At 38.9% G+C, this 17177-nt stretch overlaps 1 protein-coding gene across 12 annotated transcripts in view; it reads left to right on the top strand.

The window, feature by feature from the left end:
* ATE1 (arginyltransferase 1) overlaps positions 1-17177 on the top strand; it is a 72667-nt gene that overhangs the window by 30334 nt on the left and 25156 nt on the right. For 11 of the 12 annotated variants that reach the window (XR_013233612.1, XR_013233611.1, XM_077349982.1 and 8 more), the window contains 2 exons: positions 3207-3388; positions 6341-6440. The exons of the other annotated variant lie outside the window; for it this stretch is intronic. Coding sequence is in view for 9 of the 11 variants with exons in the window: in XM_077349982.1 (XP_077206097.1) it covers positions 3207-3388; positions 6341-6440 (282 nt within the window). In the remaining 2 variants the exon portion in view is untranslated. The remainder of the gene's footprint in view (positions 1-3206; positions 3389-6340; positions 6441-17177) is intronic. 12 annotated transcript variants of the gene reach the window in all.

The following is a 17177-nucleotide window of genomic DNA, read 5'->3' as shown; positions in this document are numbered from 1 at the left end:
TGTGAATCTTGACTAACGCAGCATATATAGTTAAGGCTGCTTTTTGTGATACCCAACAGTGGAAGTAGTTCAGAAGACAGAGCATACCTGAAACACATGGAACCCTCATGAGGTTAGGTGTGTCAGGAGAAAAGTAGACATACATCATAACTGTGCATTCACATATTATATTCATTCATTCTTTCTTGTCAACTAAAATTGTATACACGGGCATGGCAGGGAACATTTATTTAGAGACTGGCTCCTGCTCTTGGTGTATTGGAGACTTTAGCCCTAAGGCAGATGTTTAAATATGCTCAGAAGGCCCAGATAATCTGCAAGTGTATAGTTAATCCTGCCACAACAGAGTGTTTATTCAGGGTATATTTATTAACCTCTTTTATTTGGGTCACTTGGGTGGCTAAGAGAACAAACCTGTGCTGTTCTATGAGCTACTTTGCAAAAGATCAATTTGAACCTAGCTAAAACAGAGTTCTCTCTGTTGTATAGAGAGAAACATTTTAATTTGGGGGGCTCTTTCAAAAATGGAAGTGTTAATCAAAGAAGCCTAACATTTTCAAGTTTGTGCTGTACTTTTCAAAAACATAAATGCATAATTTTTAAGGCCAAAGCTTCAGAGTACTTCATTCCTAATGGCGAAGAGGACTTCCTTTGTTGTAGGTCTTAAATAGTTAACTACCACATGAATGTAATGAAATTGTCAGGTTATAGTAATTGCACCAGTCATTTGATATGTTGCCATTTGAATGAAACCATGTGTGGAAACTTCTTGTTGCTTTTCTGTTGAATCTCCCCTCAACCCTTTTAAATTCCAACAAGCTGAAGGCTAATCAGGATCATTAGACTTAATAGGGAAAGCACTTTTATCATCTCGTCAAGCTGAGCAGCAGATTATACTCCTTGCATTGTATCTTTACATGGATCACATGTTCATTTTCCCGTTAGGTTTATGCCAGGTATTTTTTTCCTGAGATTTTTTAAAATTGATGTTTTGAATCTTGAATTTTGTGTGGCACTGCTTGCACGTGTTTTCAATTAGACGTAGCCAAATAAAAAAGGTTGCGTATCCAAGGCCAAAAGGATTTTTGGAATTCTTTGTATTGGAACAATCTCCACGTGCTAGGCACAGAGTGTTTAGCCTCTTTCCCAGTTCTACCACAAATAATTTCAAAGGAAAATTAAACCTTATGTGACTATGTTCTGGTTTTCTTTGGAATTTTTGAGAAACTGCTAAAGGCAAGTCCCTTGTCTTTGGCAAAGTAACACTAAACTTTGTATTCAGTTCTTCAGTTTTAGTTCTAGATTCTTTAAAAAGAAAACAAATATTCCTGGGCACAGCAATGCAGCTTGCAAATGTAAAGAACAGCTTATTCCTCTACTGAGAAAGGATTTGTAATGATTCGTAGACTTTTATAGGAATCAGTGCCCTTTAGGAAAGCATTGTACAATTTCACTGTTAATGTGACCTGTGTACTTCAAGACCTTGTACTAAGAGAGGTATCCATCAGGCTGCTCTATTTGCATTTGTAATAAGTTTATCTAATGGCTCTTGCAAGCTTCTATTGCTATGCCAGAGCATATCCTTTCCAATCCACTTCTACCCTTCACATTATTAGCTCCTTAATTTCTTCATCTATCCTCCCCTTTCACCCCTGTTCCCTGTCCACTTTCATAAATGTTATCTCCCCTCCAAATACTGGACTTCTATGAAACTTTCTCTTTAAAAATCTTTCAAGGAGACGTGAAGTTCCAGGGGGAAAAATATAGAAAATTTATTTATTTATTTATTTATTTATTTATTTATTTATTTATTTATTTATTTATTTATTTATTTATTTATTTATTTATTTATTTATTTATTTATTTAGATTTATATACCGCCCTCCCCGAAGGCTCAGGGCGGTTTACATTAAAACTAATCAACGATACATGAAATAAAATGGGGGGGGGGAGTAATTGCTGGGAAATTTAATGGAGTACTGGAAAAAAAGTCCTGTGGTTCTATATTATGTATCATGGCTTATTGCCTACTAACATTCCACATCTGCTCCACCTACATAATCTCAACTGTATTTGCCTTTATCCATTTCTCAATAGCAGATATCTATCTCTCCATCTCAGCTCAGAGTTGGCCTGTGTCTCTCCACTATGCTTTCTACTCTCTTAAAGACACAGTGATTTAGCATTTTCTTTCCATGAGTCACTTTTAGGAAGAAAACAGTTCCAGTGAATTCCTGCCTACCTTGAGTACCTGGGTTCTGCAACAAAATGTAAAAACACCTTGTCAACACTTATTGTATAGAAACAATGGATGGATCGAGAAAAAGCAAACAAAACTGCTTTTCCACATGTACCTCTACTCAAGACTCCCTGTTGTTGATATGAAATGTTTTTTTGAAATTCCCTTTTTATATCTGATCTGTTTGAATTAGCATTACACCTGCTTGGAATTTGCTTTTTCTGTTTAGCAAGGTGCATTGAATTCAGTTCACCTGTATGTATTTTGTGAGTGGAATTTTATGGGAAATGTATATGATGTTCCAGGAAACTTTATCATATTTGAGATGAATCTTGGTTTCAAAATCTACTCATAATTAAAATAAACCTTTGTTGTTGTTGTTATTTATTATTTCTTTAATTAGATTTTTATACCGCCTTTTCCATATGTCCCAGGGCCGTATGCCTGAACAGAGAGTGCCTTTCTGAATTTTGATAGTTACAGTTGGGTTGCTGTGTTACTCTGTAGTAGTGGAACAAAATTCTAGATCATTTGCATTTTAAAGACCAACAGGGTTTAAGTTTTCATGAGTCAAATGTCTGACAAAGTAAGCTTTGACTCAGAAAAAAAGTTCCACTCCAAGAAACTGTGTTGCCCTTCAAGGTGCTACTGGGCCCTAACCCATTTAGCCCAGACTAGCCCAATCTTGTTGGAGCTTACAAACTAAGTAGGGTTAGCCCTGGAAGAGAGACAGGAAGAGAGACAGCCAAGGAATACCTGATGTAGAAGTAGGCAATGTCAAGCCACCTTTGAAAAAAAACCCCACAGTGTTACCACAGGGATTGATGGTGGTGGGAATGCTGTTGAACTTGAATTTTGTTCTATTTTTTAATGTTTTTGTTCCTTTCTGTCTTTTTATGTTAATTAAAAATCCAGATAAGTGAATGATTACAAATTAGAATATATTTATCACATTTTTAATCTCTAGGCAGAAAATCCACCAAATGGCCCTGACTGCGGCTATGGTTCTTTCCACCAGCAATATTGGGTGGATGGGAAGATAGTTGCTGTGGGTGTCATTGACATCCTTCCAAAGTGTGTCTCTTCTGTGTATCTCTACTATGATCCTGATTATTCTTCGCTGTCCTTAGGAGTCTACTCTGCTTTAAGGTAAACAAACCTTTAAAATACACAGTAGCTTTTAAGTAGAACTCATTATTTAAAAACAAATTGTGAAGGCTGCTTTAGCTTTATTTTTGTAGATCAAGTCAATGTTCACTTTAATCTGTTTTGGAAGATGAGACTGGCATATGACAAATGAAACATGTGATCAGAACAGTCACATAATGTTTCTTCGAGATTATTGATGGGAGAATCTGCTCCCTCATATGAAAAAAATACACAACTAACTGCCTATAGGTAGTATGAACTGTTGTATACAGAACAGTTATTTTTAATGTATTACTTCATAACCAATAATAGTGCCTGAAGCGCTTTTAATTTTTGTTAAATAAACTGTAAACTCTGTGTAGTCTCAGTACAAGTTCATTGGTCAGATATGTCAGAAGTAAGCTTGTAAAGCCATGCATAAGAGGTGATAAATAAGAATGTGCAGTTTCTGTAGGTATGCTATGAACTCTTAGGAAGTAGCAAAGGAACTTGATATTATGCAAGCTGTTACCAATTTTAGACAGGGTTTAAAAAAAAACCTGTATGCTTTTGGTGGCACTATTATTGTTAAATATTTTAAAGATTATTATGGTCTATACACCAGTTAAAAATGGATAAATCCCTCAAAATTGTGACCTCCAGTCCAAGGATATGATGATTTGCATGGTAGGGAGCTGACAGGGAGTATTGATCTTAAGTAATCACTGGGAGGACCCTATCAGTTTTTTAAATGAGGCCTTATTTATAATACTATTTGAGCATCCTGTTAATTGGCAGGCTAAAGTAGCAAGGTTAACAAACTGAATTATCAACTATATTTTGCAAGTGTGGGAGGAGACAAAAAGGCAAATCTTGTATGTTATCTTACTATTGGTGACATTATTTTCAATGGGTTTAAAATAAAGTTACAGAAAGTATGCTTAAATACTGCCCCCAGATCTGCTGGCAGAACTGACATGTTCAGAACCCATCTTCCACAATGTGCCCTTGAAAAAGAAATTTTCCTCTGTTCATACTCCGAGCATGACCTTGTAATATGTAATTGCCACCAGATAACTAATGTATTTTAACCACTTCCTAGTTTGGCTCCCATTTATAGTTACATACTAGCTATGTTAAGAAACTGAATTATTTTGTTGTCATCCTATATTGGTATGTTCAAATTATTTATTGAGAATTTTTATTTTATGTTGAAAATTATGTCTTGATTAAAATAATGATCCCAGTTCAGCCTCTGTTGTACATTGTGGATAAAAGTGTTGCATAATAACCCATTGTAGAATAATGTGTACGGGAGTAAATTATGTTTTGGGGAAAGAGGGCTGGTGTGTGTGTGTGTGTGTGTGTGTGTATACACACACATATATATACATACATACACACACACACACACACACACACACATATACAGAGAGCGAGAGAGAGATCAAAGTAGACCGAGTCTTGAAAATTTGGAACCCTTGTTCAAATTCAGTTGGTGATCTTATAGCAAATCACTGTCTGTGGTGTTGGTTGGATTGCTCACACTGTACATATAAGCCATAGGTGAATCTCTCCCTGCCTTACTGTTTCCCAGCATCCCTCATAAATTCCTTGTACATCCCTGAAATATCAATAGTAGGGTTTGGGGAGCCACATGCACAAAAAGCCACAAAACATGGGATACTGGTAAGGAGAGAAAGAATTGGGTGACATCTCCCCTACTGGACTCTGATTTTGTTGTGCTACTTCAGACGAACATTTGAATCTATTTGAATCTCACCTGCTGTTTTCCTTCTGCTGTCAGAGTGAGTGTTGCAGACAAAACGTCTTAAGAGCAAAGTGGAGTAGTGGTGATTCTTCTGATTGCTCCCTCTTCACTGCAGCCATACAGTGTCCATGAAGTCCCTCTGATCCCCCAACATTGTCTTCTCTGTATTCTTGGGACAATGCTGGTGAGGAATGCATTTCCCCTATATCTATATCTGCTGTCATGATCATGTTTGGTCATGGTGCACAGTATGCAATCCACTCAAGATTTAGCTGGTTATTTTGAACTCATGTGTGAAGTTCAGCATTCTTCGGTACTGTACACACAACAGCAGGTAACATCTCCTTAGATCGATTCCCTTGCCTTTCTGGCATTCCACAAGTCTCAAATGTCCATTGCTTAGAACTTAGTAGGTTTCCCTCAGCTGCTTTTCTCTTCAACCTCAGTAGTGTACCCTTTCCTCGTCCTCTTTCGTTGCGCAGATTAACTGCCGACTACTCATGATCAGTTAAAATGGGGAGTAGTACTACTAGCTAAAACTGTCATTAGACATGTGTGTGTATATGTTGACAATTATATATCACTTGCCAACACATCTCAGATATGTAATGGGGACAGTTGGAAGCTCACTATTTCAGAATAATATTCCAAAAAGGAAAAGAAATACAGCAATTTCATTATGAAATAGGATGAGCACAGAACACAAGCATTCACTACATAAGGAAAACAGCACTTGATGCCTATAGATAGTTATTTGCATGTAAATTAGTAGAACACACTAGAAGCTTTCTCTCAAAACGTGTTGATTTTAAATTCTCTGAAGTTGCATGTACTGTTTTAGCCTAGCTGGATTCAGTGACTAGGCCCAGTTTCTATAGTACATCAATGCAGGAATATTTTTAAAAACCTGTTAAAAGGGTGCCTTTAATCACTTGCAATTAGAATTTCAGATTAGTTTTTTGGCAGGACAAAATGCAAAATTGCTTCTCTTAAAGAGTTTGTGGTTTTGTTGAGTTTTATATAGAGCTGTCTCTGCATTTATTATTCTCATTCATTCTTAAATGTAATAATTCCTTTATCATAAGCCAAAAATCAGGTCATTCATTTTTTCTTCTACATTTTTATCAGACTGACTTGCATCTGTGACCACATCTATCAAATATTATCTTTCGATTCATTCAGAATGATTGCTTCTTTTACAGGGAAATTGTTTTTACTAGGCAACTTCATGAAAAAGCTTCTGACCTAAGCTATTACTACATGGGATTTTATATTCATTCTTGCCCAAAAATGAGATATAAGGTAAGTCTCAAGTTCCTTTATTAGCAAGTCTGAATTCAATCTGTCTTGAGTGTTTTATGTGGTTCTGACAGACCTATATATTCCAGTTGATTTCCTCTCCACTTTTACGTGGCCAGAATGGTACTGGATGCTGTTCAGTTTGGTTCCAAGACTTGAAGCATTTTACAGCTCTATCTACTTAAGACTTCTTGGCCAAGATCCAAAGACCTGTACAACTAGTTGTGCATGCCCAAGGGATGCTTTATTCTTGGCTTTATTTTCTTTGACAGTTACTTCCCATGTGATACAGCAATAGGAACTTTAAGAGGTAGCTTGTGATACTGCATAAGGATCTTTTGACCAAAGGGGAGAAAATAAAACTTCCTTGGGCATGCGCAAGTTTTGGACCTGCCTAAAATATCTCTTTGGAGCTTGGCCATTTTATTTAGGGTTGGCAAGTTTCCCATATTTTTTATTTTGATAAATTGTGTAATTACAGTGAATGGTGAGGAGAATTCTGAGGTAGGAAAGTGAGATGGAGTGTGAAGAAGAAAGCAGGGAAGACCTAAACCATTTTTAGTGAAGGATTTTCCATTGAAGTCTGTTCTTCTTACAGATATTCCAAATGCCACTTTGAAATGAACCAAAGAAATAGACTTCATTTTATGCATATGGAAGAGACTCACACTCTAGTAAATTGGCTGATCATTGTTACATCCATTTCTTTAACTTAGAATCTATCACCTCACCCCAGATCACAATTTCACATCCTCTGAATCTGCCTTAAGTTTTAATGTTTCTTAATCCGTTTGTAAAGATTTCTCCTTTTTTGGCCAAGAATGCTTCCGTCCTATTTAGACATCGGTCCGAGGTTCAATTTAAAGTGCAGTAGTGGTTCAGAACATGTTATGAATTGCTGAGTGAGACAGAATATGGTCCTGACAAAACAGATTTTTAGTGGTAATGTGTTTTTCCCATCCCAGAAGCAATATTCTTCCCACAAATCTTTTGGATGTACGTTGGTACAGCTCTTGGCACATATTGTTAGTATTAAATGCAATTTCCTTGGAACTACAAGAAGCATACAAGGTACTAGATGTTTGGTAAGGAACTGAAAAATTTAAAACATCAACTCAGTAGCAACCTCTAAGGGACATGAACTTGATTTACATACTCATTATTCCCTTTTTTTGCAACAGTAGATATTCTTCCAATTATAGCTGCGACCCCCTGAGTCAGTAGCTAAAAGTTATATATTTACAAAGATATATAACAACTAGTTGGCAATCTAACGGTAAGAATAAATCCCAGAAAGTTATGGACATAAGGGTTCCTGGATAAGGGAAATAAATCCAGTTTTTTACTATGTACAGACTGCCAGCATAGGGAGTAGCGTTGTGGGCCATCTACCAAACAGCCTGATGGAAAAGTGAGGGCCTCCCTGTGTGCAGAAGAAGCAACTGTAGTTAAAGTGGTGGTGACAGTAGTGGAATCAGACTTCTTTGCATTTTCTACGTCCCCATCTGTCTTTTGACATTCATACCCTCTGTTCTTCTCCTGTTCTCTGCCGAAGAGTCAGAGGTAAGATGTCAGAGGTTGCTCGGTGTCAGTCTTTGTGTGACCAATGAAAGATGCTAAGAGTACCAGCCATCCACTGTGAGGAGAGGAAGGTGACTGAGCAGCAACAGTTGTTGGTCTTAGAAGCAGTTGTGCAAATAACAATTGTAACCAGGAGCAAGTGCTGCAATTTTCCTCCTGTTTTCTCTGTAGGACCCATTATGCACGGGGGGAATAACGTACATTCGGGGTGGAATGGCGGCGACTAAAATCACTGATAACGCACGGTGCCGGCTGCAACCGGCCGCAGCTTTGGTGCATGCCGCCGAAAAAGCCACGTTAGCGAAACGCGGAAGAAAGCACAGCTTCCGAGTGACCGGGGCACAACCAGAAGCGGCGCCAGGATCGCCGCATGCATAATCGGTTACTCTGGGTTTTGCCGCCGTCGCGCCCTGTCCCGTGCATAACCGGTGTGCTTTGCGTCTTCCCCCTCCGCGTTTTCCATGTGACCCGAAATCACCGTTTCGGCAGCCGTGCATAATGGGCCTTGGTGACACAACTGTGCTGGGAAGGAGGCCCACTGGACAACATGCTGAGACATTCTCCCCAGTCTGACCAGACCCTCCTTAAAGATGCCAATATGATCTCAGACATGGTACTGAGAGTCCTATGTTTGATAGGGTAATTTGAGTTAGAAGGATAGTTTCATCTTTGTGCTTGGGGCTTAAATGAGCTCTTTCTTAAAGCAACTATTAGTGACCTGAACCCCACAGTATGTTTCCATACCTTCTCCTCCAGTATTGTTGTCATCCTTTGCTAATTTTTATGCTATTGTTGATCAGTACTGGTTCTTACTGTTACTGTTGTGATTATTGTTATTATGGTTATAATGTACTTCCCTATGTTTTATGTAAACTGTCCTGAGCCTTACGGGAGGGCAGTATAGAAATACAGTAAATAAATAAGTAAAAATTCCTTTGTTGTAATGTTGTTGGATTTGAACCGTCTGGACACTTTTTTGTTTTGTCCTTCGTTAACCTTGAGCTTTATAGAAGTTGTTAAAGGATACTTTTTTTTTTAATGGAGCTTCCTTGCCCTGTGGCATTTCCCTGGCTCTCCAGGCATGTATATTTTCATGTAAATTAGTTTCAATGTAAGCGCTTACTTTGGCCAGCTGTCTGCCTTCTCAAAAACATTTCCACTTAGATTGGAGATTTTAAAAATGTATTCTTGGAAGCTTACAGTGAACTGTGAGAAACGGTTACGTGTTTGTATGTTGTTTTAGTAACCGTTCTGTGACTTGAGCTAGGTGTCTTGGTAAAAACTTCATCCAGATTTGCATAAGTGCCACAGGAAATGCATTTATTTCAGCCTGTCTGTTTCATTCTCATAACAGTGGCTAGAATTGTAGAAAAGTTTCTGAAGTACCAGCCAAGAAACAAAAGGCCAATTCATCTGTGATTAATCATTACACTAAATACCTTTGATGGGCTGTGGTCATAAGCAAAGTTTTTCTGAATTGTGCACCGCTTGAGAACCAGTTGCTGTGGTTAGGCTTTAGGGCAGTCAGCATCTTTTCTGCTGTATTGAAAGCTCATACAGTAGTAGCCTGCAATTCCACATCCGCATAGTCAAATGTTGGCAGCTGAAGTCCCCTGAGCTTTGGTTTTTCACAGTTCCCTGACTCTGGAATTTAGTTAACCTCCCCCCCCCCCTTTTTTTCTTTCTTTTGTAAACTTGGCTTTGCTGCCTTAGCAAAAATGGAAAACCGTGGTAAAGCAAATGTCCAACAGGATGTTGTTTAGCCCCATTATGCGTCTTCCACTAAAAAACTGAAAGGTCTGCAGTCTCTTTCTAGCCCTATTCACTGTGCATCTACTGCTTTGTAGCTTGGTGGATTTTTTTTAGTTCACATTATCTTTTTTTGGGGGGGGGCTTCATATAACAAGCAGGACAATTGCCCCATCATGGATACCCCAGGCTAGCCCAATCTCGTCAGATCTTGTAAGCTAAGTGGGGCCAGCACTGGTCTGTATTTAGATGGAGGACCACAAAGGAATTCTAGGGCCGCTATATAGAGACAGGCGGTGGCAAACCACCTCTGAATGTCTCTTGCCTCAAAAACCCCACAAGGTCACCATGACTGCAGCTTGACAACAAAAGAAAAAAAAATTCAGTGAGTTGTTCCCTGCAATTTTGATATCCGTAATGGGCAAACTGCCATTCAATTAATTTGGAACAGGCACTGCAATCATAAGTATCTTTCAGGAATACTTAACATAAAAAGTAGGGTAGCTTCTTTTTCTTCGTTCAACTCTAGATCAGCTTTTAAAATATGACATTAAACAAATATAGTTTCTGTAAAGTCATTTGTGGGAGTTTGTAAGAACCACAGGTCAGACAGTCCTAACAATATGCTTCTCAAAGGATAATTTTAAGGCTCTGGAGAATTATGAGCAAGTTTAAGAAATCTCTAGAGTCTCAGAAAATGAGTGATTCATGTAAACCGCCCTGAGCCTTTGGGGAGGGCAGTATATAAATGTGAATAAATAAAATATAAATAAATAAATTCCTGATCTTGAACATGTTTGACCAATCTCCAGGAAGTTCCCAAACTTCATCTACAGCCTTGCAAACTTTGTTTTAAAATCTCCACCCCACCCCCAGTCTTTATTTTCTTGACCTTATTAGCTTATGGTGAGCAGCAAAAACATTTCCATTACAAGTCTGTGGTTGTTGGAACTTTTATTTATTTATTTGTCTCCCTATTAACTTCAAAAGGTCAAGAAAATAAAGGTTAATAAGACTATTTTTCTTTAAAAATATTTGAAACAGAATTTATGCTAGTCATCTTAGCTTTAGGGAATGTCTTGCCAGTCTGCCTCATGGATTTTTTTGAGAATACAAATTTAATGCATAGTGGGACATAGTATAAGGTATTTTGAATGCTGAAAACAATCTAAGTTAATACAAAATGGATTTAGACCTAAACAATCTATGGATTTTAGTAATATTTCAAGACAACACTGCTGATGGTGAGTGAAGGCAATGACCATCACAAATATATATATATATATATAGCCCTCTCCAAAGGCTCAGGGTGGTTCTTGTGAAACAGAAACAATACAGATAACTTAGATTAACAATAATTAGGTGATAACAACAAGCAACATCAAACAATAGAAAAATATGGAAAATAAGGGCAGAATTATGGTGGGTGCCATTGGAGGGAGACTCAGGAGGCGGGCCTTTGGGAAGTGGTGGTTCAGGTTGAAGTGGTGGTGCAGGCTCCGTGGAATTGTTCAACTTCCATCAGGGCCCTTGTCTCCTCTGGGAGCTTGTTCCACCAGGTGGGAGCTAGAATTGAGAAAGTTCTGGCCCTGGTTAAGGCCAAGTGAGCTTCCCTGGGGCCAGGGATCACCAGAAAGTTTGGTGTGCTAGAGCGTAAGGCTCCTTGGGGGGGTGTAAGCTGGAAGGCGATCCATCAGGTTCACTGGGACTTAAAAGTGATAACCAGAACCTTAAGTCTGATCCAGAATTCAGATCAGAGCATTGTGGATTGTTTTAGTCACATGAGATGTCAAAAAAGGCCTGCAGTGGCAGAGGGTGGTATGGGCTGCTTCATTATTTGGATTCCATTCTCTCTTTGTCTTTTCAGTTAATAGAGCTATCTTCTATTTAGAGCACATAATGCAGAATACATCTGTTTAAATTTAGCACTGAAAATGAGCTCAAAGGAATAACTGAATCAATCTTTAACCGCTCCTGCGGTTAAATAAAAAGGTAAGGCCACCTGGAGAGGAGTTAGGGCGGGCCCTGTCCAGGATAAAAACTCTATGGGCCCATCCAAGGCCAAGCAGCCAATGGGGAGGCACGCGAAGTGACTTCCTATTGGCCCCTCACCAGGACAAACCAAAATTCCATTCACCCAGCCCAGTCTGGCTGCCAGTCTGCTCCTGTCCACCGAAGGGAGAGGAGGTCAGTAGAGCCTGCAGAGTGCTCCCCCTCCCTTCAGGCCTGCTGTGAAGGAACCTCTGACAGGCCATGACTGAGGGGAAGGAGGCATTTTCCTTCAGAGACCAACGCAGGGGAGCCTGAGGGCCTTCCTTTTGAGGAGGGGGGGGATTTTCCCCTTCTGCCAAACAGTTGCCTGACAGGGAGGCCACAGAAAAGCTCCTTCTCACTTAAAATACTGCTCTGCCCGGAGGTTCGACACAGCCAAGCCATGTGTCTTTCTTCTTTGCAACTCTCTGCAGGTTCGAGGTCACTGCACAGCGTTATTCTGCAGAGGAAACTGGCTCTTTTGTCTCCTGTTTCATCTGCACAACAACCCTGTGCAGTAGGCCTCAACATTCAACCCCATGCCCTTACAGACTGGACAACTCCTACCCTTCCTCTTCCAACTGCCAGGCTCTAGCACCCGTTGTATTCTTGGAGACAACGGGCTTTGCCCCTAGTGAATCAATAAAAAAGAAAGTAAGGCTTTCCTTTCCTATGTGTTCATTTGACAGTCAGATAATGCTCATGGCTTAACCTGGGCCTTATCTGCACTGGGTTTTTTTTAAGCTGGTTGGGTTCAGATAAACAAAAGCCTCCTGCACTTGATACTGATTTCCAGTCGGGATTTCCCCCCTTCATCTACACAGGAGTCAAACTACTTATTCCCTGGCATATACAAGAGTGGATTTCTCCCGCTTCATTAGAGAAATGCGAACCCATGGCACTCTATTCTGGGTGCAGCTGGGTGCTTCATCGGCTTTTCCCCTTATCACCACTGCAGCTGCACCTCCAGCACTGACATTGTGCTGTGGTTTCTCGTGATTGGTTGGTATGCAGCAGAAGCAGCTCCTTTGTTCTGTTTCTCCATTTAAGCTTTGGCTGGATTGTGTTTAAACTTCTGTGCTGTGGAAGTATTTTTCTTCTCATCCTGGCCCCCTAAGTCATGCATTAATCACTAATATCAGGAGGAATTAAAGGCATACCTGTGGTTGTCTTCAGCTGCCATCTCTTCTCCCGACGTGCTTGGGGAACATACACTTGAAAAAAGTCAGTGAATATTCTGAATAGGATCACAGGCAGTTAAATCCAATATAGCTAAGATAGCTCTGTGAGTAAAGCACTTGCTTTGAAGCCATGGCTGTGGGTCTTTTCCCCTACACACAAGAGTTTTTATTTATGTATTTTGCTTTGAACAGCTCATGTTGTAAAAATGCACCATTTTTAAAACATATGATTTTCAAAAGTAAAAAAATTAAATAAATCTCCTGTGTGGGGAAAAATGATCCACAGCCAGCCTTGAATTCATAAAGTTATGATTGCAAGGTCAGTGCTTTTTGAAAAAAAGACAAGAAAGAGGGCAGCTTTGGGGGTGTATCTCTCCCCCCCGCCCCGAAGCCCGTAAAAAAAATAAATGGCTTGAGGTAAGGATACCTTGTCTTTACTTCTAATATTAATGCTTATCAGTTCACTTAAGGAGGAAGCCCTGCAGTGGAAACACCAGAAGTTAAAGGGGCTGCTCCTGCTGGGAACCAACCAACCAATCAGCAGAGACCAATCAACGAAGGAAGGGGAGAGAAAATGTTTTTTTAAGGTTTTTCCAGTTTCCAGGGAGAAGAGTATTTGAGTGCAGATTACAGCAGATGGATCTTTCAAGTTGGAGAAATGATTGCTGTAGATCTCTAGCAAGATCTGAATCTGAATCTACTATAAATCAGCTGGACTGGGAGAGAAAAAATACCATTTGAGTGCAGACTCAGTCGTAGGAATTGAGCTTCTATTGAAGTTCTGGATACTACATTGTCAAACTCCACGTTTCAGAATGACCAGGAATTGTTTTTCCTTAATTGGTTTTAGCAATCTCTGTGGGTGACACAAAGTAAGTTTCTGACCAACTCTAAGGAGAACATTCACTCTAGTAAGAATATAAAAAGACCAGTGTTTGGCCTCATGGCAGTAAAATGCATAGGTGTGTAGAGCCAATTCCAAAGCTCTAGTCAGAGAGTTATTCTTTCTGAAGAAGATACTCTGTGGAATGGACAGAATGCACTATGTTATATCAGGTTAAATAGAAATAAAGCATGACTGAATTTGAGATAGATGTATTTTTTATTATTTTATACCCCAGTTAACTTGAATCACCAGGGAATTAGCTAGCGAGAGCCCTCAATGACTTGTGGAAAGCATCTCATTCTTCCGCCCCTACAAGTCATTTACCCTTTTCCCACTTTGCTGCCATCTTGGTGTAAATTACTTAAGTAGTCATTTGTTTGAAAAATAGACCTTTGGGCTTATGGTAATATACATTAGGGGAAATGTGCATGCACATGAAAGCTCATGCCTTGAATAAAGCTTTGTTGGTCTTAAAGGTGTCATTGGACTCACATTTTGTTGTGCTACTTTAGACCAATATGGCTACCAACTTGAATTGGGTAATATAGATTGTGAAGCAATGGCAGGTCAAACTGATCTTCTATTTTGTAAGATAGCTGCTTTTGAATAGTATGAAGTTATTTAAAAGTTACTGTATTTATCAGATGTACACTTACTACAAAATACTTTAAAAACCTTTATTGATGTTTAGTAGAATAATTTAGAGCAAACCCTACTGAAAGCCAATCCTATATGTATTTGCTTGAAAGTGAATTCTTTATGAACAATTTATGAACAATTGCACTCTTCCCTGATACACTTGTCCAGGCATACATGAGGCACCACATGGCTTAGACACATCCACTCAAGTAGGAGCAACTGGTCCTCTCTAATGGTGCAGACTAGGAGAGCTTGTCTAGGGGGGGAAAAGGGATTGCTGTTTATGTTACGTACGGTCAGAATCTATTGTGAGTGCCTCCACCAGTTACACGTAAGTGGCCCTATGCAAAAGTTTCTATTTCTCATGTTTACTCTTCATACAGCACCCTCCTATAGTGTGAGTTACAATGGCAAAGGTGAGCTGTGCATTTCCAGACAACAGTTTTAAAGGTCCAAAGCGTCTTACCACACATTATCTTTTAGTGATAGTTTCAGGAAATCTTGTTCCCTTTAACTGATTGACTTGTATTCCATAAGATGGCTTGTATTAAAATTCATATTTGACTGCTGGTATTTTAGGAACATTTTGTAACCTGGAAACATGTTTAAAAAATAAGAAAGTAGCTTGCTAGAAGAGGAGCTCTTGAAAACACAGGTGGCTCTCTCTTTTGCTGTATTTGGATTTTTCTCTCCTTTCCAAGGTCCCAGTACAGTAGGCTCATTGTATGGTCTTCACTACCATGTGAGGGTAGGCAAATTAACCTGAGAAATAGTGTCTTCGCAACAAAGTAGTGTTTGGGGCTAATTGTGGATTTTAACTAGTCTTATATCATGCACATTGGCTGTCTTTGCCCCTTGCTTCCTTTCTAACAACTCAACACTTTAATGCCATAGGTGAATAAAGCTAGCTTGCTGTCTTCTCCACCTAAAGCCATTTTTGACGTTTATACATATATGGGCAATCTCTGCACAAGTATAGGAATTTCCCCTTGTCCAGCAGCCCAACTGTATATATCTGTATATATGGTATAAGTCTTCAGGATAATTGCAATGACAGGCCGTGTCAGGTGTGTCCAGCATTAACAAAACTTATCAGACCTTAAGGAATCTAGAGGGAGGTATGGTTGATAACATGGAGCCATCTTCAGCATCACAATGCAGTGACAGATCTTTTGAATGGCTGCGAAGTGTAGGCCTGCCTCCCATTGAGTTTTCCATATGTGTGTATGCTTATAAAGCTGGGAAATTTATTTGTATATGCAGAGAGTGGATATTCTAGTCACACTGTATGAGAGATTATACTTGCTTTGTAAGAAAGGCAGCTTGTTGAATATGTTTACATAATGTTAATTTATTTTAATAGTCTAACACATAAACAGTAAAAAAATACATTAACCTTCCATCTTTCCAATTTTTTAAAAATCTGTACTTGCTTAAAGTTTAAATTTCAGGTCAATTGAGGGATAAGGGAAAGGGGTTAATAGCTCCTAAGTTATTAGGGCTAATTTGACTACTGCTGTCAAAGGGAGCTGCCAGAAAGATTAATTCCAGATTCCCATAACAAGCTTGAGACAAACTTTTCTTGCATGATACACTAGGGAGAATTTGATCACGTCTTATTTGTGCCATAGTGCAGTTATGGTTGCTAATCACTGCAGAATTAAAAAAAAGTTATATTGAGAGTAGATGTCACCTAATGTAAATGACCTGTGAAGATGCCATGATTTATATTACCCACATATACAGGGGGATATCTTCTGCAAACCTTGCATCCTTTATACCATGTAAATCTGATATTTTTTTGTTCCTGGAGTGTTGGTTGATTATTTCTCATGATACCTAGTCCGATTTGAAAGGATTGGCTGTTAAGACCTAAACTGATGTGCTCTTAGATCACCAAATGTTCTTTGTTTTTTTCCAGACTTTTCCCCATGACTTTTGTCATTCTATGGTAGGAGGCAGTTTTACAATTTCTATTTGAGAGGGAAACATGTGTTAATTTGTGTTACAAGAAGTATTCCAAATAATTTTATAGTCTAGGAAGGTATTGGTTAGGTAGTGGCCATTTTTGCTATTGTCTGATGAGATCAGTACCACAAATTTTTCCTTCTATAAAATGTATATCAGTAAATAACTGAGATGACTTCTATAAATGATAAACAATACTGGTACCTGGCAGCACGCCAGAATTGCAGAGAAATAAATGTTGGCAAGAACTGGAGTGCTATTACTGACAATGATTAGATATGTGTTTTCAGGGATTTGGGATCAAAATATCCATTATTTGTCCATGTGATTATTTTAAAACTGTTTTCATTTAGCTGGTGAATCTTACTGTAATACAGACTTTGGTCATTTGCAATATTCTGTCTTTTACTAATTCTACTGAAGTAGTTGGCTAAGTGAACTTTAATACAGTGAATCCAGATTGCTGTTTACTTCCATGCTAAATATATAGGATAATATCTATGCTTGAATAAGAACTGGGGATCAGTTGGTTTTAATTAATTATAGATTGAAATAGTATAGACACATGCCATGTATTTTAAAAACAAACTGTCAGTATTGTGGTAGCCTCCAGACATGCCACATTCTTGTCCAAGTTAACATGAAACTGAGCAGGCTTTAAGGGTAATATGTGGAGTCATAGGGGTCAATAGATCTTTGACATGT

The sequence above is a fragment of the Paroedura picta genome, chromosome 8, assembly GCF_049243985.1.
Source record: "Paroedura picta isolate Pp20150507F chromosome 8, Ppicta_v3.0, whole genome shotgun sequence".
Taxonomy (NCBI): Eukaryota; Metazoa; Chordata; class Lepidosauria; order Squamata; family Gekkonidae; genus Paroedura; species Paroedura picta.
This window is presented reverse-complemented; position numbering and strand designations above follow the sequence as displayed.